This window comes from Botrytis deweyae, assembly GCF_014898535.1.
Source record: "Botrytis deweyae strain B1 chromosome Unknown BDEW_051, whole genome shotgun sequence".
In the NCBI taxonomy this organism is placed as follows: domain Eukaryota; kingdom Fungi; phylum Ascomycota; class Leotiomycetes; order Helotiales; family Sclerotiniaceae; genus Botrytis; species Botrytis deweyae.
In genome coordinates, this window is record NW_024066258.1 from 67333 (window position 1) to 90393 (window position 23061).

The 23061-nt window shown below is 34.0% G+C and overlaps 8 protein-coding genes across 8 annotated transcripts; 5 read left to right on the forward strand and 3 right to left on the reverse strand.

The window, feature by feature from the left end:
* Window positions 1-3: 3 nt before the first annotated feature.
* EAE98_011652 (uncharacterized protein) lies at window positions 4-1868 on the forward strand (the record flags this gene model as incomplete). The annotated part of the gene is made up of 6 exons (XM_038959274.1): window positions 4-223; window positions 275-429; window positions 507-1030; window positions 1080-1350; window positions 1468-1634; window positions 1712-1868. The coding sequence occupies 6 exons, from the start codon at window positions 4-6 to the stop codon at window positions 1866-1868; spliced, it is 1494 nt and encodes a 497-aa protein (XP_038804332.1).
* A 9560-nt stretch (window positions 1869-11428) lies between these two features.
* EAE98_011653 (uncharacterized protein) lies at window positions 11429-12571 on the forward strand (the record flags this gene model as incomplete). Its single annotated transcript, XM_038959275.1, has 1 exon — window positions 11429-12571. One exon carries the CDS (start codon window positions 11429-11431, stop codon window positions 12569-12571), a length of 1143 nt encoding a protein of 380 aa, XP_038804333.1.
* A 653-nt stretch (window positions 12572-13224) lies between these two features.
* EAE98_011654 (uncharacterized protein) lies at window positions 13225-14073 on the forward strand (the record flags this gene model as incomplete). The annotated part of the gene is made up of 3 exons (XM_038959276.1): window positions 13225-13447; window positions 13505-13903; window positions 13958-14073. The coding sequence occupies 3 exons, from the start codon at window positions 13225-13227 to the stop codon at window positions 14071-14073; spliced, it is 738 nt and encodes a 245-aa protein (XP_038804334.1).
* Window positions 14074-14393: 320 nt separating this feature from the next.
* Window positions 14394-15641, forward strand: EAE98_011655 (uncharacterized protein; the record flags this gene model as incomplete). Its single annotated transcript, XM_038959277.1, has 1 exon — window positions 14394-15641. One exon carries the CDS (start codon window positions 14394-14396, stop codon window positions 15639-15641), a length of 1248 nt encoding a protein of 415 aa, XP_038804335.1.
* A 234-nt stretch (window positions 15642-15875) lies between these two features.
* On the reverse strand, window positions 15876-17211 carry EAE98_011656 (uncharacterized protein; the record flags this gene model as incomplete). Its single annotated transcript, XM_038959278.1, has 2 exons — window positions 15876-16375; window positions 16695-17211. The coding sequence occupies 2 exons, from the start codon at window positions 17209-17211 to the stop codon at window positions 15876-15878; spliced, it is 1017 nt and encodes a 338-aa protein (XP_038804336.1).
* Window positions 17212-18185: 974 nt separating this feature from the next.
* On the reverse strand, window positions 18186-19386 carry EAE98_011657 (uncharacterized protein; the record flags this gene model as incomplete). The annotated part of the gene is made up of 2 exons (XM_038959279.1): window positions 18186-19233; window positions 19313-19386. 2 exons carry the CDS (start codon window positions 19384-19386, stop codon window positions 18186-18188), a joined length of 1122 nt encoding a protein of 373 aa, XP_038804337.1.
* Window positions 19387-19762: 376 nt separating this feature from the next.
* On the forward strand, window positions 19763-20526 carry EAE98_011658 (uncharacterized protein; the record flags this gene model as incomplete). The annotated part of the gene is made up of 3 exons (XM_038959280.1): window positions 19763-19868; window positions 19997-20123; window positions 20214-20526. 3 exons carry the CDS (start codon window positions 19763-19765, stop codon window positions 20524-20526), a joined length of 546 nt encoding a protein of 181 aa, XP_038804338.1.
* A 212-nt stretch (window positions 20527-20738) lies between these two features.
* On the reverse strand, window positions 20739-22809 carry EAE98_011659 (uncharacterized protein; the record flags this gene model as incomplete). The annotated part of the gene is made up of 8 exons (XM_038959281.1): window positions 20739-20816; window positions 20955-21420; window positions 21472-21680; window positions 21732-21896; window positions 21952-22004; window positions 22063-22084; window positions 22289-22536; window positions 22593-22809. The coding sequence occupies 8 exons, from the start codon at window positions 22807-22809 to the stop codon at window positions 20739-20741; spliced, it is 1458 nt and encodes a 485-aa protein (XP_038804339.1).
* Between the last annotated feature and the right edge of the window lie 252 nt (window positions 22810-23061).

Genomic DNA, 23061 nt, shown 5'->3' on the forward strand with positions numbered 1-23061 from the left:
ACAATGTCTTACACAAAAATCATTCTCTGCGTCGTCGCTCTCGAAATACTCCGGAGAGCATGTATTTCCATTTACACTGCATTCTTCACCCCGCTCTCCAAAGTTCCCGGTCCCTTGAGTCTTAAATTATGCGGGAGTATATGGCTATATCATACTTTGCGGGGAGAAACGATGAACATCGCCCCAAAACTTTTCAAGCAATATGGTGATGTCGTGAGGATTGGTAGATCTTTCTTCCCACAGTTCACAAGGTATGGGTGTTAAAAATGAATAGGTCCGAACGAGATAATGGTCTCTTCCAAATCCGCCATCCAGAAAATTGTAGTCGAAGACGATTTTAGGAAAAGTCCCCTCTATACTCTTACCCAGGAAGATCAACGTGTAAGTAATTTGTTTACGGAGACGGATACTAGGGTTTATAAACAGAAGGTCTGTATCCTCATCCCCCTATTTCTATCTTGATTCAATTGAGAATCCATAGCACAGAGGCTAAAGACATACATTAGAGGAGACCTTTGTCCGCCGGATTCTCCATCTCTTTCTTAAACGCAATGGAACCACTCATGAAATCATGTGTTGATTTCATGGTTGAGGTGTTAAAATCGAGATGTGTTACGGATATCGAGAGTGAGGATGGCAGGGCTGTAGTTGACATGTTTTCCATGCTTGGGAATCTAACAATGGACGTAATGTCTGCGACTCTCTTCGGTGGATCATTCGGTCTTGTCATCAATGAAGATCCACATGTGAAAAACTTATTCCTCAATCGTCTACGTAGGGTATATATTGATGTCGTCCTACCATTCGTCAAATATATCCCATTCATACCAAGTCCTGTTCAGGAGATGGATCGCATGATTGATGGGATTATCAAGACGAGACGGGCAGAGATGGGAAGAGGTAGAAAAGGGTTGGAAGAAAAGAAAGTAAGAGAGAGAAAGGATTTGTTACAAATTTTCTTGGATGCGAATGAAAATGATCCAAAGGGATTTACTGACAAACATTTGATGGAGGAAATGAGGTTATTCATGTATGCTCCCTTTCTGATCTCACGCAAGAAAACGCCTAACCTCTTATAGGATCGCCGGCAGCGACACAACAGGCACAACTTGCACCTTTACACTTCTTCTTCTCCTTAACAATCCCTCTAAATTACAACTACTTACACAGGAGATCCTCTCTGCGTTCCCATCCCAGAACGACACCATCACCTTTGCAAATACACAAGAATTGCCATATTTAAATGCCGCGATTAATGAGAGTATGAGACTCATGCCAATGGTCGTATCAGGGTTGCCCAGATATACTAGTGAGACGAATTGGATTGATGGGTTTGAGATTCCTGCTCATGTACGTCTTTAATCCATCCCTTCCCTCCAATTTTCTTTGTGTATCTTTATTGTCCCCCAGAACTTTGAAATAGCATTGAAAACACAATGAGAAAGCGATAATTCTGACACAAATCAGGTAACAACCTACGCTTTCCCCAATATCCTTCAAGTCGACCCGCGCATCTGGCCCGACGCCGATTCATACATTCCCGAACGCTGGCTCGACGATTACAAAGGTGCACCCGTGGACAAAAAAGCATTCCTGCCGTTTTCAGGCGGAGTAAGAAATTGTATTGGACAGCAGTGAGTCTTCCTTTTCCTTATTATCCCACCACGGAACTAATATCAGGAGATAAAATACTAACACAAAAACTCAATAGATTTGCACTACGCGAAATTCGTCTCATCCTCGCTACGGTGATTAGAAGATTCGAATTAGATCTGATACCGGGACAAAGTCATGAATTGAAAGTTCATGCGGTGCCGTATTTTAAGGAGGGGAAGTATTTGATGGGGGTGAGGGTTAGGAAGGAGTAGATGATGGGGAGAGCTGTGATGAGATGGTATGGCTGGTATGAATTTGTATGGTTGGCTTGGAGTTTGGGGGTTTGAGTACCTAATCGTACATAGTGTGATGGACACTGTTGGAAATGGCAGTGTTACTTTCAAACAGACACTTGAACAGGCATTTTTGAAAAAAGAATAACATTTGGTTTATGATATCTAGCTAGCTTTTATACGGATAAAGCAAAAAAAGGGACTAAATGGTCGGTCATGCCTTAAGATTAGGCCATCTCCTCCCTCCAACAATCACCTCCTTCAACAGCTCCTGCCCCTGGCAATTACTTCCTCTACAAGTCCCGAGTGCAACCACACTGGCTCTTAGTTCTCCTCCACATTCGCAATATTGATAGTAGTGTATATTAAATCAAATAATAGTATTTCTTAGAATCTATAAATAAAAAATATTGTAGATATTAAAGAGAGAGACTTATATATATAAATTGAATATTAGATTTAAAAGAGAGAAAAAGACAAAGGATTTATTATTTAATTATTAATTAGTAATAATAAAAGAGTCTTTTTTATTATTAATTTTTAGTAATTATAAAATAGTTTTAAATGATTTAAAAAAAACTTATTGAAAAAACTTATTAGAAAAACTTATTAAAAGAATTTATTAAAAAAATTTATTAAAAAAATTTATTAAAAAAATTTATTAAAAAAATTTATTAAAAAATTTATTAAAAAAATTTATTAAAAAGATTTATTAGAAAAACTTATTGAAAAAATTTATTGAAAAAATTTATTGAAAAAACTTATTAAAACTTATTAAAAAAAACTTATTAAAAAACTTAATAAAAAGATTTATTAAAAAAACTTATTAAAAAAACCTATTAAAGAATTTTATATAATTTTTTTATAAAAAATTATTAAAAAAACTTATTAAAAAAACCTGTTTGTACATAATAATATTTTATTTATAATAAATTATATTATTATATTTAAAGATATTTAAATTTAGATTTAAAAGATTATTATAAGTTTAAATTATATAGTATTCTATTAATTCTACATAATTATTACTATAAATCTTTAAGTAGTATATTGAAGTTTGCTAGGTATATAAAATCAGAATATCTAATAATTATTTATAGTTAATTTCTATTAGAAATCCTTAATTATAAAGAATAATGTATTCACTAATTTATATAAAAGAGAATGATCTGATTATTTTTTAATATTAGTTATTAGATCAAACTAAAACTTATATTATAATATTATCATAAACAGTATTAGTTATTTATATCAAACTTTCAAATTATTTTGTATTACTATAATCTCTTCTATTTATTGAATATCAGGTTTTTCTTTCTCTTTCTGATGTTGATTACCTGTTGGTACTAGCTTTAATACTCTGTCTAAATTCCATGAGAGCTAAACAGTGGCGTTCAAACTGCTTCTGAACAAGTTGAGCTTCAAAGGCTCTTCGTCAATCTCGTCGGTTTGCGCACTAGCGTCGGCCCCGGATTTAGCGCTGATGGCAGAAGCATCTGACTTGAACAAATTCTGGACTTCGTTCATTGCTTGTCATGGCTAAGATCTCTCAGTGGAGGTAGTAGTGCTAGTGAATTATTACTATCTATAGTAACAAAAGATCTATATTCTAGCTCTATAACTAGATATAAAGACTTAACTAGATAGAGGAAGTTGCTTTTCATATACTATTCGATTCTCAATATAACTCGATCTCCTGTCTCGAAAAATAGTTATTGAATTTAATTGAAAACTAAAATAATAAGAGTTACTTATATAAGTATGTTTATATTTCACTATCTAGATAATACTTAAATAAGAATATTATTATTAAAGAACTAGTCGACCGCTTACGAAAGTCAACTATTAGTAAGAGTTCTAGTCCTTGCTCAGCGCACCCCTGTGACAAATGTGACAAAATCCCCGCAAAAATAAGGTTTTCTCATACAAATTATTTTATTTAATATTTCATTCAAATCATTATATTTTCTTTTTAAAGAAACTGAAAATAATAAATAATTATAATTAAAATACAAAAAATTATTCGAAATATTTTTTTGTTATTTTTGTTGAATAGTTATATAGTATTAAAATCGAAATTTTCCAAAAATTCTAATATGTAATATTTTTTCTATACAAAATAAGCGAATTTTCATGAAAATTTAAAGCTTTTAATTTTAACTCCTTCAAATTCTATTTAAAAAATTAGAAAAAAATATTCTATTCATTTTTTTATACAATTTGATTAATTAAATAATATTTTCCTAAAGAATTTCTTATTTTATCTTATATTATAAGAAATAAACTAAGATATGAAGAGTTAAATAATTCTATGTTTTAGCCGGGAAAACGTTACATATACAGTGAGCAGGGGCCAGAACTCTTACAACGTCTTTTTGAGATAAATAGTAATAAAATTCAATATTTTAATATATATTGTATATTATAGATTAAATAATTATATAATCGTATAATCGTAAAATCGCAAAATCTAGATATTTTATTAGTTTATAGAATTATTTAATAAAAAGAAAAGAAAAATAACAATTATTCTTTAGAAAATTGAGAAAGATAATGAAATTAAAAAACAACTGAATTTTAAATGACTAAAAAATATAAAGAAAATTTGTTTTTTAGAAAATCCAAAAAAATTAGAGAATCCGAAGAAAAAAGATAGTTTATGAAAACATTGAAATTTATAAACCGATTAAATATTCTATTTCAAAGTAATTATATAATTATTGTCACGGGGCAGGCAGGTGGGATCAGGAATCTATATTCGATGGTGCTAAGAATAATAGATACAGGATATAGATTAAGATATAATTTAAAAAACTATAATATAGAATCTTTCAATATAAAGATATATAGAATTTTCATTTATAAACTAGTTTAATAAGGTTTAGCTTATTACTTATCAGTTATATATATCTACACTATAATATTGTCAGGGAGCGACCACCTGACAGGGTTTATATAGTAGATCCACTGTTCCGAACGTATTCGGAACACTCCACGCTTTTGTGGGTTAGTAGTAAAGTGGATCAACCCTAACAAATATTATCTCTTTTCTTTAAATCAAGCTTTAACAAAATAGCAATTTACAATTTATAATCTTACAGATAAACAATTCGGGTTAAGTAAATCCAAATTTATTAAAATATCTATAATAAAAGTGTTACAGGGTATATATACAGTAGCAAGCTATCAGGACTCGATCCCTGATACTGTACCTTTTGGACAGATTGCGTGCGTGGCGTAGTGGTAAAGCTTACAACTCCTATTTGTGTCCGCTTACGTAACAAAAAGTTACAAATTAGTTTCTATATATCTTTCAAATAGTTAATAGGTTTTTCAATTAATTTATTATAATTAACCTAATAAATAATATATTTTAAACAAGATTCTTCATAATCTCTTTTTTTCTAATAGGAATTTAGGATTTTAATAATTTCGAAATATTCTAAGCTATTAACTTTTATAAAGGATAATAATAAATTATATTATTTAGAAACAGAATTATTATATATAGGATATAATAAATTGATATAAAAAATAAAATAAATCCTTATAAAAACAAATAGTTTTAATTTATAGATATAAAAACCTATTAAATTCAGAATTTCAAATAATCCAAAATTTTTCTAATTAAGTTTTTTCTATAAGTATAGAGTTTTGATATTTCTAATATTTAATCAGATTAAATTATTAAAGGTATATCAATAAATAAAGGAATAACAAGAATTAGTATTCTTCGAATATTGGATTTGGTTAATAATCAATTCTATTTTCAAATATAAGAAAATCGCTTTTATTTTGAAAACAAATTCTTTAGTATCTTTTATAACAAAGTAATCATTTTCGAATAGGGATAGTTTAAAATCTAAATAAAAATGGAATTTGTAATTAAAAAAGAATAAGATTATTCGAATATTCTTAAATCAGATATCATTAATAAAGAATTTGATAAGTAAAAGCTATTTTATTTAATTGTTTTATAAACAAATTACATATAATCTAAAATATTATTTTAATATTGTATTAACTTTTTCAATTTATTTATTAATTTCAGAATAATAAATAATAAAGAGTTTAATAAATACTTCTAAATATTTATAAATGTGCTTTCAGAATTTAAATATAAATTGAGTTTTATAATTAGAAATAATTATTAAAAATAAATTATTAAATTTCTAAATATTCTTTTAAAATAAATAAACAACTTTTCAAAATTATAAATATTATAATAAAACAGGAAATGCTTTATTTTAATTAGACGATTAATTATTATTATAATAATATTAAAGTTAGTATTTTTGAATAAATATATAATAAAATTTATTAAAATATTTTATTAGACTTTTTATAAAATTAAAAATAAATAAAGAACTCTTTTCTAATCTTTATAATTTAGAATAATATAATAATAACTATAATAATTATAAATTTATTATATAATATAATTATAATAATCAAACCAATAATAATCTCAGAATAATAATTTGAAGGTTCGAATATAGTACAAATAATTAGTAATAGGAGATTTGTAATATAAACAAAGCAGGTAAACTTTCAAAGAATTATAATTAAAAATCTACAGCTTTCCTTAATAATATAATAAGCTATTGTTTTTGGAATATTTAATAAAAATAATTTTTAAATATTTCGAGAATTCCTTTTATAAGGATTTCAAAATAAATTTGAGGATAGAATTGATTTAATAATCTTTTTGAAATAGGGATAACAAATTGATAAATAAATCTAAAAAAGTTTTTTAGTTTTTTAGGAATATTATAAAATCAGATTTTAGTATAACAAATAAAAGTTCAGATTTAAATATAATAAAATCAAAAGAATTAATAGAATTAGAATTTCTTTAATTTTATATAATAACAACAAATTATATTTTTTTAATAATCTTAACTTCTTTCAAAATATTAATAATCAAAAACAAATCAAAATTCAAATTTTCTTTCTTCAGAATAACTCGATTTTGATATAAAAAACGTTTATCCCTCTTTTTAGAGAAATTCTTTAACCTCCTAATTAAAATATTAGACTTAGTATTTAGTTTTCTAAAATAATAAATAATTTAGAAATTAAATTAAAATAAGAATTTAGATTAATAGATTTAATAATAATTTAGCAATTTTATTATTATAAAGTATTCTAAATTTTTATAATTCATAATTATCTGAATTAGAAACAATATATCTTTTAATTCAGAATATTATTTTTTAAAGCAATAAATAATAATTAGAAGTTTTTTATTATAAATCTTATAATTATATTCAATAATAAAATACTTTTTTAAAAAGAATATTATAAATCTAAAAATTCCTTTTTTGTTATATTGAAAAAGAATTCTAATAAAAATATAATTTAATATATCGATTTTCAGAATTATCTTTTTTTTTAAATTAAAAAAAATTAGAATAAAGGTTTTAATAAACATTTTCTTTAATTAATCAAAAGTGTTTTGATAAATAATATTTTATAAAAATAGAATATTCTTTTTAATTAGATTTATTATTGAATTAATTATCTTTGAGAAATTCTTAATAAATTATCAATAAAAATTTGTAAACTCAATAAATATTTATATATCAATTATAATATCAGACAATTTCTAGTTTATAATAATTCTTATCTTCTTTAGATTTATTCAAATATTTTTTTTTTTTTATAATTAAACTAAAAAAAGTAATTTCAGATTTTAGAAATTCATATTTTTCGAATTTTGTAAACAAATCAGTTTTTCTTAATACTTACAGGATTTTTTGAATATAACAAATATATTCTTTTCGGGTACAATTATATATCAATATATTATTCAGGTATATAATACAGAATATATTCAAATATCCATACAAAGAGTTATTAATAAATCTTTAGAATATAATAGGTGCCTTTATTAGTTTAAATAATATAATCAGAAATTCGAATAGATTGAATTAAATATAGAATATAATAAAATATTTTTGTTTTTTCTAAATTCTAATATTATTAAAGGTAGAGATAATATTGATTTTATTAAAAAACTTTATTCCCTTTAAATTATTCAAAAATTCTTTAATCAATAATAATAAATATTAATTTTTTATGGATAGATTATTTAGGGTTTTATAATTAATATAAAAATAAAGTTTTTATTAGTTTTCTTAATAAACAATAAAAAGAATATAATAAATAAAAAGCTAAAATAGATAAATCCTTTTTTCAGATTTTTTTCTAATTATTTTTTTAGAACTTTAAATTCAATTCGGGATATAATATATAAAACTCCAAAGAGTAATACAATTCCTTTTTGAAATCGGATTTTATGGTTATATAATCAATATAATAATAATTTATTAGTATTTTATAAAAAAAATATATTTTTCCAATTTCGGAATTCAAATAGAAGATTATTCAAATCAAATTCTTTTTTTTTATTCAGAATATTATTAATTTATTTAACAAAAATCTGAAATATTTTATATTTTCAATAAATATATATAAAATAGATTTTTAAGGAGATTATAGCTATATTTCAATTCTTGAGGTTTTTAGAGTGATTAGGTAGATATACAAATTGGGTTTTCAAAAGAATATTGAAAAAAGCTTTTATTTAGAATGAATAGAATAAAATATTATAAAATTTATAATAATATAAATTATTAAATTGAAATAAGTTTATTATAAAGTTGATATAGGGATTGTATTTTTTAAGTTAGACTATACTTAATATTATAAGATAATGAGTTAATTTGATTTAGAGTAATTCTTTTTTTAGAATAATTATTAATTCTAAATCTAATATGGATATAGAATATAATTCGATTTCTAGATAAAATTTTATTATTAAATTCAATAACTTTGAAAATAGCAGATAATTTATATTCAAGAATCTTTTAGAATAATATTTAATTTCAATTAATAAAAGCAATTCCTTTATAATTATTATTTATTATAATATAGATTAAAAGAGTATTTTTTTTAAAAAATAGAATAATAAATAGAATTATTAGATTTATGTGATTATTTAATTTATTTTTTAAAAGTAATTCTTAAATAATAATAATGAATAAATAAAGTTTACATAAAGAATTGCTTTAATAGCAATTTAAATCAAATAAATTTTGTTTTCTAATTTAAACAAATTAATTAAAAAATAAAATAATAATTATAACAGAAAGTAAAATAGGAATTGGATGGATATTTTGTTTTTTAATAAACTTTTCAAAATAAAATTATATTTAGAAAAACTAAAAATCCTAATTCTAAGTTAAATAAAATAAATATTAGAATATAGGCAATTATAAATCAAATAATTAATAAAATTATAATAATAATATTCTCCTTTTTTTTTTTAGAATAAATTATTATTAATAATATAATATTAAAAGCTAAGATTTATAGAATTTTTTTTCTAGATAAATAAAAAAGTAGTTTTATTTATATAAAAAGATTAAATTACAAGATTATAAATAGATTTGGATAGTAAAATAGAAATCTTTTTTTTAATAAAAATAAAAGTAATAGAATAGTTTTGAAAGATTTATTATTAATATTAATAAAATTAATTATCGAATTATTATAAATAAACAGAGTATTTTTGAAAATTATAAAATAAAAGCAGATTATAAAATAATATATTTTATAATTCTTAAAAAATTTCTTAGAATAATAATAAAATTAGAGTATTATTAGATATTTTATTTTTTAAAACTAATTTCTAAAACTCGGCAAAATAGATATTGAAATTAAGACATTTTTGTTTAAATTAGTATAATTGATTTTGAATATTCTATTTATAATTAAAATCCTTAAAAGTATTTTTTAAATATTTCAAAAATAGATTATAATTAATAAATTATAAAATATTGTGAATAATTTTAAAAAGAATTAATTTATAAGCTTTTTTAATAAATCTTTTAATAATATAAATTAGATAAATAAAGATAATAAAAAAATGATTAGAGTTTATATTTATTTTTATATATATCTATTAAATAAATTTTTATAAATTAAATTAGGAATTATCAAATTCTTTAGAATTAGAAATATATTTATTCAGGTGGGTAGTAGTGGATAGGATAGGTATAATAATATTAAACAGATCGAAGATAGATTTAATAAATATTGTTTTAGAAGGTATAATAGGAATAGATATAAATTTAATAAAGCGATTGAGTAAAAGGATATTCTATATAACAATTTATTTATATAAAAAAGCTTCAATATATTTCTTAATAAATATTTTTTGAATTTTGTATTTGAAGAATAAATTAATTTCTTTTAATTTAGTAATATATGTAGTTATTAATTAAAAATATTGATATCAAACTTAAGGATTTTTTGCTATAACTATATTAAGCTTAAAAATATTCTTTGGGTAATTAGACAGGTATAGAACTAATATTATTATTGTAATAATATTAATAAAAACTATATAATATTACAAAATAAATAAATAGAATCAGAAATCTATATTCGATAATATTAAAAATAATAAGTATAAAGTATAGATTAAAATATAATTTAAAAAACTATAATATAGAATCTTCCAATATAAAGATATACAGAGTTTTCATTTGTAAGCTAGTCTAACAAGGCCTAGCTTATTGCTTATCGGTCACGTATATCCACACCGTGACAATTATACGATTATAGAAATATATAATATATATTAAAAACTAGCGGTCTATATTAAACAATCGAATTTTATTATTATCTATTTCAAAAAGACTCTATAATAAGACTAGATTTCAGATTAGATTTTACAACGAGAAATGTAGATGTAGTGTTATTAGCACTAAATCATGTCTGAAACCGCTAGATAGCTAGCTAGCTAGCTCGCCAGATCATGTAATCATTGAATCTATCATGATAACTTCAGATTCAAGAACATTACGGATAATTGAGACATGATATTATTATAATGGATATAATCAGATTCGAAGATATAGTTAATATATATTGGATTTTATACTCGAGCATACCTACCTAGTTACATGAAGTCAGACATTTTCTGAGTTCCGGGCCGACGTCAAGTGTTGGCATTCTAGGGTCCACACAAATGTAAGATCTTACCTAGTATATTTTAAGGTTGCGATCGACAATGCTTGGTATGATCTTACGTCGGCAATCGATGATCTTTGAGCAGGGCTGAGATAGAATAGACTAGTGTGGTTAGCTCGGATGGGTGATCTTCACTTCGCAGCGGTCAGAATGCATGGGATGTTGTATTCATCGTGTATGTTATGATTGGGAATCTCGTGGGTTTACTACGGGAGCGGGATGGGCTAGTTTGTAGACCGCATGGTATTCGCGGGCATGGATTGAAACATGTTGTGTAGATGAGGTGGCTGGGATGGGTGATCGAAGGGCACCAGGGGCTATGTTTGTTAGACTTGGGTGTAGATTGCGTTGATGTGAGGTATGTATTCAATGGTATCCCCGAGATTTTAGCAAGATATTTGCATAAATAGTGTGTTCCCTATTCAATTTACCATTCTTCGAATCGAGTATCAAATTACACATATTGATTTCCCATCATCACAATCATCCTTTACATAATGGCTTATTGCGAGGAAAAAATACCATACGAAGACAATCTACATGCTGCTCAAAATCAACATGGAAATCCATTCTCCAGCTACAATACCACCTCCACAATACTCTCTGATAACGAGATTCTTTCCCAAGCACAAGAATCCATCCATCACAGTCCACCACCCGATTACTCACATCCAAAACTTCCCCGACCTATCGCAGTACCACAAATCGTGCCTGGAATCGGAAAGCCATTCGCTCGCATGTACGCACCCGCACTCTCTGACTACAACCTCAACTCGCAAGATTTTGTGGAATTCATTGATAATCTAAATGTCGTCGCCGGCGAGAACCCGCCTATACAAATTATCGATCTAGTGGGTGATGCACTAGACACGATATCATATCACTGGGCACAACTCACCGAAAGCGGCGTACAGATCCCCACACACCTAGGGAGCGCAGCCGTGACCAAGAGCAGAACAGATACTTACATACAAAATGCCAATGCGAAGATTTTTGCTCCTCGAGGACTGAAGGCTTCGATTGCTACCATGGAAGCTATGGCTGCTGTATTACAGCTACCGCCTGATACACTGAGATCAATTACAGTGACTGATGAAAACACCTATGCTACTGTTTTGGAAAGACGGATGAGTGCAGTAAGACCATATGTGATGGAAATAACACTTGATGTTCCTCCACCAGCTGCACAAATGAATGAAATGGCCCAGATGAGCGCGGCGCAAGTAGAGAGACAGATATTTCGGAATGACAATCGAGCCCAGAGAGAAGAAAATAAGATTACCGCGAAGAGCGATAAGCGGGAAAACAAGGCACAGAGAAAGATCGAGAAGGTAGAAAGAGAAATGAGGAGATTGGATTTTGGAATTGAGAGATCGCAAAGAGAACTTGGGGACTTGAGATCTAGAGAACCTGATAAGAAAGCGGATAAGACAGAGCGCAAATTGGAAAAGGAGAGGAGAAAGCTAGAGGACGCGAAGGGGAAATTAGATTATACAAGAGGTGAGAAGAATGAGGGTGTGAGTGATGGAGGGAGAGAAGGTAGGAGAGAAATTGAGGATAGCAGGACAAAAGATAGGAAGGCATATAAGGAGGTGAGACGGTCAAAGAAGATCTTGTGGATCCTGATTGAGAATCTATAAGAGCCTTCTTAATTGGAAGTCAAAGGGGATTCTTTTGTACACAAAGCCGCTAGCTTTGGAAGAGCTCGTGTTCGATTCTCATTGTCAAGTTCATCAACGAGCTGATAGTTGCCGCTACAGATACTGCGATGTATTGATAGACTTCATACTCTCCTAGTCTGCCCGAATGTAATCTGAACCGAATGACCGAGAGAAAATTTGAATACCTACTGAAAGGCACTCCATGCATTTGAGACCACATGAATGTTCTGGTTGTGTTTGGAAATTTTAAAGTTTCTCTTATTTAACCTTATAGATTATAGTTCAGGCTATTGGAAACTCTAAAATCCATGATTACTAAGCATAAATCGATTGATATCAATACAATCATCAATCTAATCAGATATTCTCCTGATTACCTCGCTGGTGCAATCGAAACATTCTCTGAAATAACATTTGCTTCTTTCAAATACGGGAGGTTGCGTTGCTTATATCACTGGTGATACTAGAGCTAGTGATCATCACGGAACTCGGTGTGAAATACTCCAACCAATCAACAAGCTCTTCGTCGCGTCTCCTGAATTGTCGTACAACTCCGTCTCTCATCTCATGTTAACCAGAGAAATTGTTTCGAAAGAATAACAATTGAAGTATCCTATGCAGCAATTCTCATAATGGCGCCCAACGCAACTGCTCTACCTCTTCCATTTCACCCTTATTATCCTCTAGATCTCGAAATTCCACATTACCTGGCCAATCAATGGGATACTTTTACATTGGTCTCGATATTCGCTGCAGGATGCGCTGCCATTTTCTCAAGTACTTATTTACTGGTGATGAGAGTGAGACCACGGATCTCAACAGCTGATTTAGTGACGGTTCTCTGGTTTGTTTTATGTACATCACCCTCTGAGATCTCCATCTGCCATGAGAAAAGCTAACGAAGATTCCCAGGTGGTTGTATTCACCTCTTCTTCGAAGGATATTATGCCTACAATTTTCGACGCATGCCACTCATGCAAGATCTCTTCGGCCAACTCTGGAAGGAATATTCACTATCTGATTCGCGATATCAAACACAAGATGCTTTCGTTCTCTGCATGGAAACCATTACTGCAGTATGTTGGGGCCCTTCATCATTTATCCTCGCGGCCATGATTGCGACGGATCATTCGCTCCGATATCCATTGCAGGCAATCATATCGTTGGGTCAATTGTATGGAGATGTATTGTATTATGCGACATGTTTATTCGATTTCTATATATTGGGATTGGAGTACTCAAGACCGGAACCTGCGATTTTCTGGGGATATTTCGTTTTCATGAATTCTTTTTGGATTGTGATTCCTTGTAGTAAGTTTTTGATGGCCAGAGATGTGGTCAAGAGTAACTTCTAACAGCTTGCAGTACTTCTGTTCAATAGTGTAAAGGTAACTGGTAGAGCATTCTCGGCGTTGAAGAAGATGGAAAAGACATTGAAGACAAATACCAACGGCAATGGTTCTGTGAAGAAGACGATATAATCGGAAGCATATAACCGGGCGGTTTACCTCGGCATATAATTACAAGATCACTCAACAGTTGGATTGCTCAACTATTGGTCCAATGGATTGAATGATTTGGTTATCTCAACCTTGAACCTTCTGTATTCACTTCGCAATGCAATCAACCGTTAGGTTACCCCACCATGGGATTACAAATACAACTCCTTCCATTTCGGGATTAACAATCTAATGTTATAATATATAAAAGCTTCAGAACTCCCTCAGTTGTCTTTCCTTTCTTGGTACTCTCCATCCTTGACTCCGTATTTCCTGTCCAATCAAACCGACCACAATTGAAAATGTCTCCATACAAAACCCCCGCTCAGAATCCCCCAGCGGGAACTGCGTTATCAAAAGATCCGCCAACCCTATTTTCTCCACTCACCATCCGCGATGTCACGTTTCAGAATCGCATCTGGGTAGCTCCTATGTGCATGTACAGCGCGAACGACGGACACCTTACTGATTTCCATCTTGTACATTTGGGTGCCTTTGCTTATCGTGGAGCGTCTCTCACTATTATTGAAGCTACTGCTGTCCGCCCTGAAGGTCGCATTTCTCCCGGTGACGCAGGCTTGTGGGAAGATGCCCAGATAGAGGGATTTAAACGGGTAGCGGACTTTGCTCATGGTCAAGGACAGAAAATTGGAATTCAATTGGCCCATGCGGGAAGAAAGGCTAGTACGTTGCCTCCTTGGATGGGACCTAGAGGGAAGAGTGCTGTTGCGGAAGAAAAGGATGGAGGATGGCCTAAGAATGTTAAGGGAATGAGTGCGTTGAAATGGGGTGAAGGGTATGCTGAGCCTAATGAAATGACACTTGAAGATATTCAAGATGTCATCGACGGATTCCGTGATGCGGCTAAGAGAGCTGTTGCAGCGGGAATCGATGTGATTGAAATTCATGGTGCTCATGGATACTTGTTGCATTCCTCTCTGAGTCCAGTTACAAACAAACGAACCGATCAGTACGGAGGAAGTTGGGAGAACAGAATTAGATTGTTGATTGAGACGATCAAGGCTGTGAGAAGTGTCATTCCAGAGGGGATGCCTTTGTTGCTCAGAATCAGTGCTACAGAGTGGTTGGAAGATGTGGAGAGTTGGGATATTCCAGATACTATCAAATTGGCAAAGTTGCTTCCAGCACTTGGTGTTGATTTACTCGATGTCAGTTCGGCAGGTAATTCACCAACCCAGAAGATCGGAATGCATACAAATTATCAGATTTCTATTGCTGGGGAGATCCGTGCAGCGTTGTTTAAAGAAGGGATCAAAGATTTAAAGATTGGCTGTGTCGGTATGATCACAGAAGCTGAAGCCGCAAAATCTCATTTGGAGGATGAACCAACTACATATCCAAATGCAGGAGAAACAGTAGATGTTAAAGATGAACAAGGAAAGATCGCAAAGGCCGATATCGTCTTGGTTGCTAGACAATTCATGAGAGAACCTGAGTGGGTTTTTAGAGTCGCTTATAGATTGGGCGTTGAGGTTCAATGGCCTGTTCAGTACTTGAGAGCAGGCTTCTTGAAGGGCTCTGTTATTTAATACAGGATAGATGGATAGTACTTATAGATATAAAGTTCTATGATATATATATATAGATCGCTCTTATAGAAATTCTATCTTATTCTATACAAAGTCTAAAGTCTAAAATCTATGGGTATAAAAGCTTTGCCCTCCCACCTGAATTTACACTTCAAAACTGAAAGATCAATATTGCGCCTCACTAGTTTCAGCACCAATTTCCCAGCTCATAAACTCAGCATGCCCTCCACCTCCTCAAACTACAGAATTGACCTTCTCCCCCTTCAAATATCCTTCAAAAATCTCAGCAATAGCCTTAACACATTTCTCCTGACTATCCCTCCCAAACCAAGCTACATGAGGACTAACAATCAAATTTCTCACTCTCTCCTCGCCCTCTCCCCTAACCAACGGACTCCCTCCCTTCTCCACCGGTTCCCTCTCAAAAACATCCGTCGCCGCTCCCAAAATCTCCCCCTCATCCAGCGCCCTCGCCAAATCCGCCTCATTCACCACTCCACCGCGGGCTACATTCACAAGAATAGCATCGCGACGCATCAGCGATAATTCAGGCGCGGCGATGAGATTCTTGGTCTCGGATGAGAGAGGACAGGAAAGAATAATGGTTGTGCATTGAGTGAGGATGGAGGAGAAGGCGGTTCGACCGGCGCGTGCTTGCGCTTGGGGAATGGATTTGCGCTCCGAGATGAGTACTTTCATTCCGAGAGCGGTGCAGAGATTGGAGATGGCGAGGCCTGGGGTTTGGGTTAGTCTTTTCTCGGTCTCGTTTATGTAACTCTGAAAATTGCGAAACTCCTTATCCAGAATTCGACCCGACGGATCGGATCGGACTTCAGTTTTGCTGCATTATTACTTCGTTCTTGAGATTCAATGTCACGTTTCAAGAATTCTTGTTTCTCTCATCTCAACAACTATATCGCTGCAGGATCGATTCGAGTATCCCCGCAATCAAGAGACGAGAAATGTCCCCGAAACCAAGAGTCACGAAAACCTTCCCATCCCATTCCTCCGAAAAGCAAATAGTAACAAAATTAGAACAAAAAAATCACTCACCAATCTTCCCACCACCCACTATCCCCACAACCTCACTTCTACAACTCCTCGCGCCACCACCCTCCCAAGTATTCATTCCCAGAATGCCCGTTCCCCGGCTCGCCCACTGCTCCGCCTTCATCGTCCACTCATGCAAACTCACCACATCTCTCTTCACCGCAAAATAAAGCGCCACCGCGTGTTCCGCCACCGTTTCCGTATTCGTATCCGGCATATTGGAGACGCGGATATTGTTTTCAGCGCAGTAGGCGAGATCGACGTGGTTTGTGCCGACGGAGGTGATGATGATGAGTTTTAGTTGGGAGGGGGGGAGCAGCGAGAGGGTTTCGCGGGTGAGCGGACAGAGGGAGGTGAGCAGGATGGTGGCGGGGAGGATGCGCGGCGTGATTAGGGGGAGGGGCGTGTGTGGGTAGGCTGTGTATGTGTGTGGGGCGGGGAAGAAGTTGGAGGGGAGAGGGTGGTAGTTGGAGTCTAGGTAGACGATGGATTCGCCGCTTGGAGCGGGCGGAGCGGACATTTTGGGGAGATTGGGTTGGGTTGGAACTGTGATATCACTGGATATGATGAGGGTTGTGAGAGCGGAGGATGTTGATGGAAAGGGTTTTTATGATGTGGGGTGGAAAATGCGGGGTAGGAAGATAAGATATAAAATAGATGAGAAGTATGGAGGATTGTAAGAAATAAAGTGAAGATACCGATGCACATGCACATGTGATTCGCCAGCAGGCACATATATCTTACACCGATAAAACGAGTCAAAACTTCCCAATGACCTCAATAGACTTGGCGCAAATCCTGTGGACGATGTGACCACTATCAGTTAAATAAATCCCCACCAATCAGCCATTAATATCATGTCTGGGAGAAGTTTCATAAAGCAGGACCGCACGCAACAGTCCTTACGAGTTGCAATTATTATTAATCCAGAAATCCAAGATAGATGAATATTACGCCCAAATGTAATCTAGGATGATAGACCGATGCCTAGAGTACATTTAATGACAATGCGAAGAATAAATGTACAGAAATTCAATGTAAACATTCAAAAAAAAATTCACCCGATCAGTCCGGAAGAATGAGAGGTTCGCTTGGAGTGTAATGATGCAATGTCAAACAAAGTCTCCTATTTTGATCTACTACATGCTCGCTTAGAACACCACTGTGATTCCTATTCACCATCTATTAAATAAAATCTTTTAGCTCGTTCTCAAAGACCTTGTTTCTGGTCTCTTATGATTGTTTTTCTCTTTATAAATTAATATCTGACTATAAATGTAACTACAGTACCTATCAAAAAACAATAGTATTTTATTAGATGAAAATAGTAATCAAATCATATAAATAATATAATCATTATTATCTAATATCATTTTGAACAAAAGAGTCCGCATAATACGCCATACTATATCCAAATAATGAACATGCTAATGAAGAATCCCATTTTTGATTCGCTCCAAATCACACCTCAATCTCGCAATGCCTTGCTTCATATCACGAGACCCTAGTCCCCAGATTTCCCGTACTCAAGAACCCTTTGTTCCCCATAGCACCTCTCCACCCTATACTCAACACGCCAAATATCAACCTTCCATCTACAATTTCGCTTTCTTTCCCCCCCTCTATACTATCCGCAACTTCACCATCATCCCCAGGAACTTTCTCTTCAACCAAGAAGCAAACCTGTCGAATGTCTCCTGGTGCTAATACAGGTCTCTCCAATTCCACATCTCCTCCATTTTCCTTTTCTGAATCAGATAGTACAATCTCCCAATTCAAGCTCGTAGCATTGAATCCTTTGGTCGTGGTCAAATGAACTAAAGTCAATGTAATAGGGTTGTCTTCTGTGATGTTTTCTAATTGGGCTTCTAATGCATATTTCTTGGATGAAGAAGTATTGGTAGATGTAGATTTTGGAAAAGGTAATGGTCCGATTTTGGTACGGACCACGAGACATCCTTTACAGATGAACTGATATAGCTTACGAAATGTGCGAGTACGTGGAGGAGAGGACGGAGAGGATTCGGTATATGTTACTGTAACAGCCAGAACATGAGAACCTTCTTCTTTGAGATCAAAATGAAGAACCTTCTGTAATGAACTCTGAGATATGATTTCTGCCTGCGGGGGTTCTTCCCCTGAGGTTGTAGAGACCTGTTGGGAAGACTCAGGACCGGAAAGAGGGAGCAATATCGGAGTTGGTGTGGAAGGAATCTTCATTTCAGCAGTGAGAGTAATATTTGATATTATTTTCGTGGTATTGGGCGAGTTTGTGATATCCGGAGAGGTATGAGTTTGAGCGGGTTGAGAAATAGGAGAAGGGAGCTCATTGTTAGCGCAAAGAGTACAACTGAATGTCTCTCCTACATATGCAGATCCAAAAGCTGGAGGGAGTGTGAGAAGAGGAGAGAGAATAAAGTTCGAAGGGGTGGGAGATGGATATGAGAGGGAGGCTGAAGGAGCGGGAAGGCTGAGATTTAAAGGTGGTGAAGGAGATGGTGTGGGAAGTGGATGTTGAATTGAAAGCGATGGACGGGAAAGTCTGTTGTAGCATTTAGTATTTAACACAACTTTTACAATCGAGCATAGTCAGTCGCAGGAGAGACTCAAATACTACATACCTCAAAACCTTCAAACTGACAGAATGTGGTTCTTTCACTCCGTCCAAGGTCGAGGTAGTTCGTTGATGCGACATATTGAAGGGTGTATACGTGTCTCGTGCTTATCTCAAGGATACCATGGATCAATGCCTACTCACACAACGAATACAACCGCCACGAGCGTTTTAGTTGTCTGTTGTAAGGATCCCGTTTTCAATTGTAGGTTTTGAAGTCCAAATCATACAAGGTCTAGAATCGAACAAGGCTGAATGTCCAGACAGACGCTCGATTATTTACTGCCGTCTCCACCGCCTTCTTATCGCTGGTTCCTTACCTTATCGATACGCCGCGGCTAAAGTTTCACATCCTTTCACTCGTCATCACATTTTTTCTTACATTTTCACTCAAAATTACGAAAATCAATTCAAATCCCATCAGACCAATTTTACTCTATAAATCCCTGAAATAAAGATGGGCGACGCTGGTCCTTCGACACAGGAGCCTTTTCAAAGGTCTACTCAAGGAATTCCATTAGCTCGCTCCACCGGACTTATGCTAATCCTCGATACTCCCAAAGGTAATGACGATAGGTATCGATACCATATCCACGACACTCCCACCTCACACCTAAAATAAACAACCATTTACACCAAATTGCAACTTCATTCTTCACAAATCAAGTATCGCTAATTCCCGTTCCAATAGGCCGAGGAGTATTTGCCTCTCAAGACATTCCCGCCCGTAGCGTGCTAGAAGTATGCCCTGTTTTAGTTTTAGATCTCAGTGAGAATGAAAATCACATAAAAAAGACGGAATTGTATCATTATACGTAGTGAGTTAGCCTGGTTGCACTTTTACATGTTAATAAGAATCCACATAGGTTCATTTGTGAATAAGTCTTGCTGATAAAGATGGTTTCTAGTAACTGGCCATATAAACCTAAGAGTCCTATTGAGGGCTCAAATGGGACGACAAAACCACCTACCACCACCCAAGCCGTGATACTTGGGCTAGGTAGTATGTTTAATCATTCAACATTACATCAAAATGTTGGATGGGAGAGAGATGTTCACAATCTCCTTATAACCTATACTGCACTAAGGGATATCAAAGAAGGAGAAGAATTATGCATCTCATACGGATCAAGGTTGACATTCAAGGACACTGAGGCAGATGCGCTGAATGAAGTTGAGGACGAGAATGAATTATTAAGTAGAATTGAGTTGATTGATTGACCATTACTTTCCCATTTTCAATGCGTAATGCTACCTATAATTGAGAACATTTTCAATGTTCTTTTTGGAGAGAGACATGACCCTTCTGGGCCTGAATGCTCTCAATGTACTCCAAAAGATGTAAGTACAGGTAAGAAGTATCCATAAGTTTCGTCATTCAAGACCTGGAGCAATTTAAGATTCTCATAGACACAAAAATTAAAAGATAGCATTTAAAATCCAGGTGGAGGTGGAACGGCACTATAACCGTTATTACTTCCTGGTGGTGGACCTGATGGTGGGGGAGGAGCCTATGTTCTCAAGGTTAGTTTCTCTCAAACTATAATTTGACTGCCCCTTCCAGTCGGGGAGAAGGACAGTCTTGCAAACCTAACTTCTACAAAGGAACTCGGTTAGGAATATATAAAGTGAGGAAATAATATACATACCGATCCACCTGGTGGAGGTGGGGGTGCCTCGTTAGGAGGTGGAGGAGGGCCTGAGCCTGGAGCACCTTGTTGTTGCTGCTGATATTGAGCCATGGCTGCCATGTACTGTTGATAATATTGAACATATGCCTCATACCCACCATATTGAGCATAAGGATCAGCATTCGAACCATAATATTGAGCAGCTTGGGATCCATAGTCTGCAGGGGTTGAAGGACTGGCTGCATTAGGAGTGTTGGGAGCTGGTGATTTGTTGTAGTTATTGTATCCACCACCGCCACCATACGAGTTAGACCTATCTGGGGCGCGATCACCGTAGCCTCGCTCTCCTGAATAACCGGTTTGACCGCCATAACCACGTTGTTGAGGTGGACGAGCCTTGAACTCTTCATATTGCTCTCGAACATTCTTGAGAAGATCCTCACAGAGCTCTTTGGCTTTTTGTACCTCATTCGGATCCGGGCCACTAGAAAAATGTCAACCAAGTGTCCGAGCAGAACTGAACTTGCAAACTTACGCGACGTGAAGATACATATCTTCATCACTCTCACGACCGGTGCCATGTTCCATGAAACCAGAACCACGTCCCTTGATTTGAACACGACATCTAGTTTCCTGTTGGATGTGCTTTACGTAAGCTCCACCGTGGCCAACAACTTGAGCACGGAGGTTAAAGCCTTGAATGGGTTCAAAATCAATAGGAATCTTCTCCTCGGGCCATTTGCGCTAGAACTTTTGTTAGCCACCAAAATTCATGTTGTCTCGAACGAAACTTACTCTGCCAAATTCATCTCTCTCAACTTGCTCAGGCTCGCGTCTACGGAACCGACGTTCGTCAACTAAGTTAGGGAGCTCCTGCTTCATTAGTTCTTCGATCTTTTGAACGGCTTGCTCGAGGCCTCGCTTTGTTTGACTTGTAACGTGGAGATACAATGGGGGATTCTAAGCATATTATCAGCTCGCTTTCCTCAACATCCAAGTTGATAAATTGACTTACAGCAGCCGTAGCCATGCTTTTATCCGGGTAATAATTTCCTCGCGTGGTGACATCTTGAAAAGTCAATATTAAAATCTCTAAAACAAATGGTGGGTTGTAGGTATTGCGTACCAGCGCCGGTTTCTTCCTTAATCTAAATGTCACGCAGCGGAGGTTAGCAGATGCCAAAAGGGTGTATGTGTATGGTGCTATTCGCGCTTCAGGTAAGCTTGAAAATCTTCCCACACAATATGATTTTACTTTGAAAGGGGGTGGGAGGAAGTATAGAGATGATTCATGGCTAGACCTATGAAGAAAGCCTGATGTATCAGTGGAGTATAACACAAGGAGTATTTACCATCTTTTGAGTAGAACCTTTAGTAAGTGTATAACGGTTTCGCAAATCGTTGACTTCGATGTCTTTGATATAATCGCCATCTGCGATATACATCTCACCATTTATATTGCTTGCGCTGTTACCTGCTCCGGCTCCTGGAGATGCTGACTTTCCGACTGGACTTTCAGCTGCGCGAATGGGTGGCACATCGGCATGTTGAATACCTTTCTTAGCTTGAATTTGTGCATTGATTTTTGCAGCAGCGGCAGCTATAGTATTCAATTAGCAAGTATTCATGTGGCATAGTTCCAGGATGGGTATGTACCTGCTGCTGCAGCTGGATCTGCACCTCCTTTCTTTGCAGATTCCGGAGCCGGGCTACGAGAAGAACGACGGCCGAGGGGAGACCTGCTTCGTCTTGCATCTGCCTTTCTCGCAGGTGGTGATCGCGAACGTCTATCGAACCTTGAGGTTCTCTTCGGCTCAGGTTCCTTTTGATCGAAGCGCGAACGCTTTGCTGTGCGACGTTCAGTATCATCCATATTGATAATTAGTGAAGCTTGTAAAGGTTGAAGTAAATATTGTTTGTAGTAATGTGAGATGAGATAATGGGTCTCGAATTGTAAACAGATAACTGTCACAATTGATTGTAACAACTACTGGTACCCAGTAAATTTATGAGGCTGAACTTTATTTCGAGTTTTTGTGCTGTTTGTTCGGTGACAAGGATTTCGTGCACCGACATAAACTCCAAGACACTAAAATATCTGGGGTTGATACAAAGATCGGCAAAT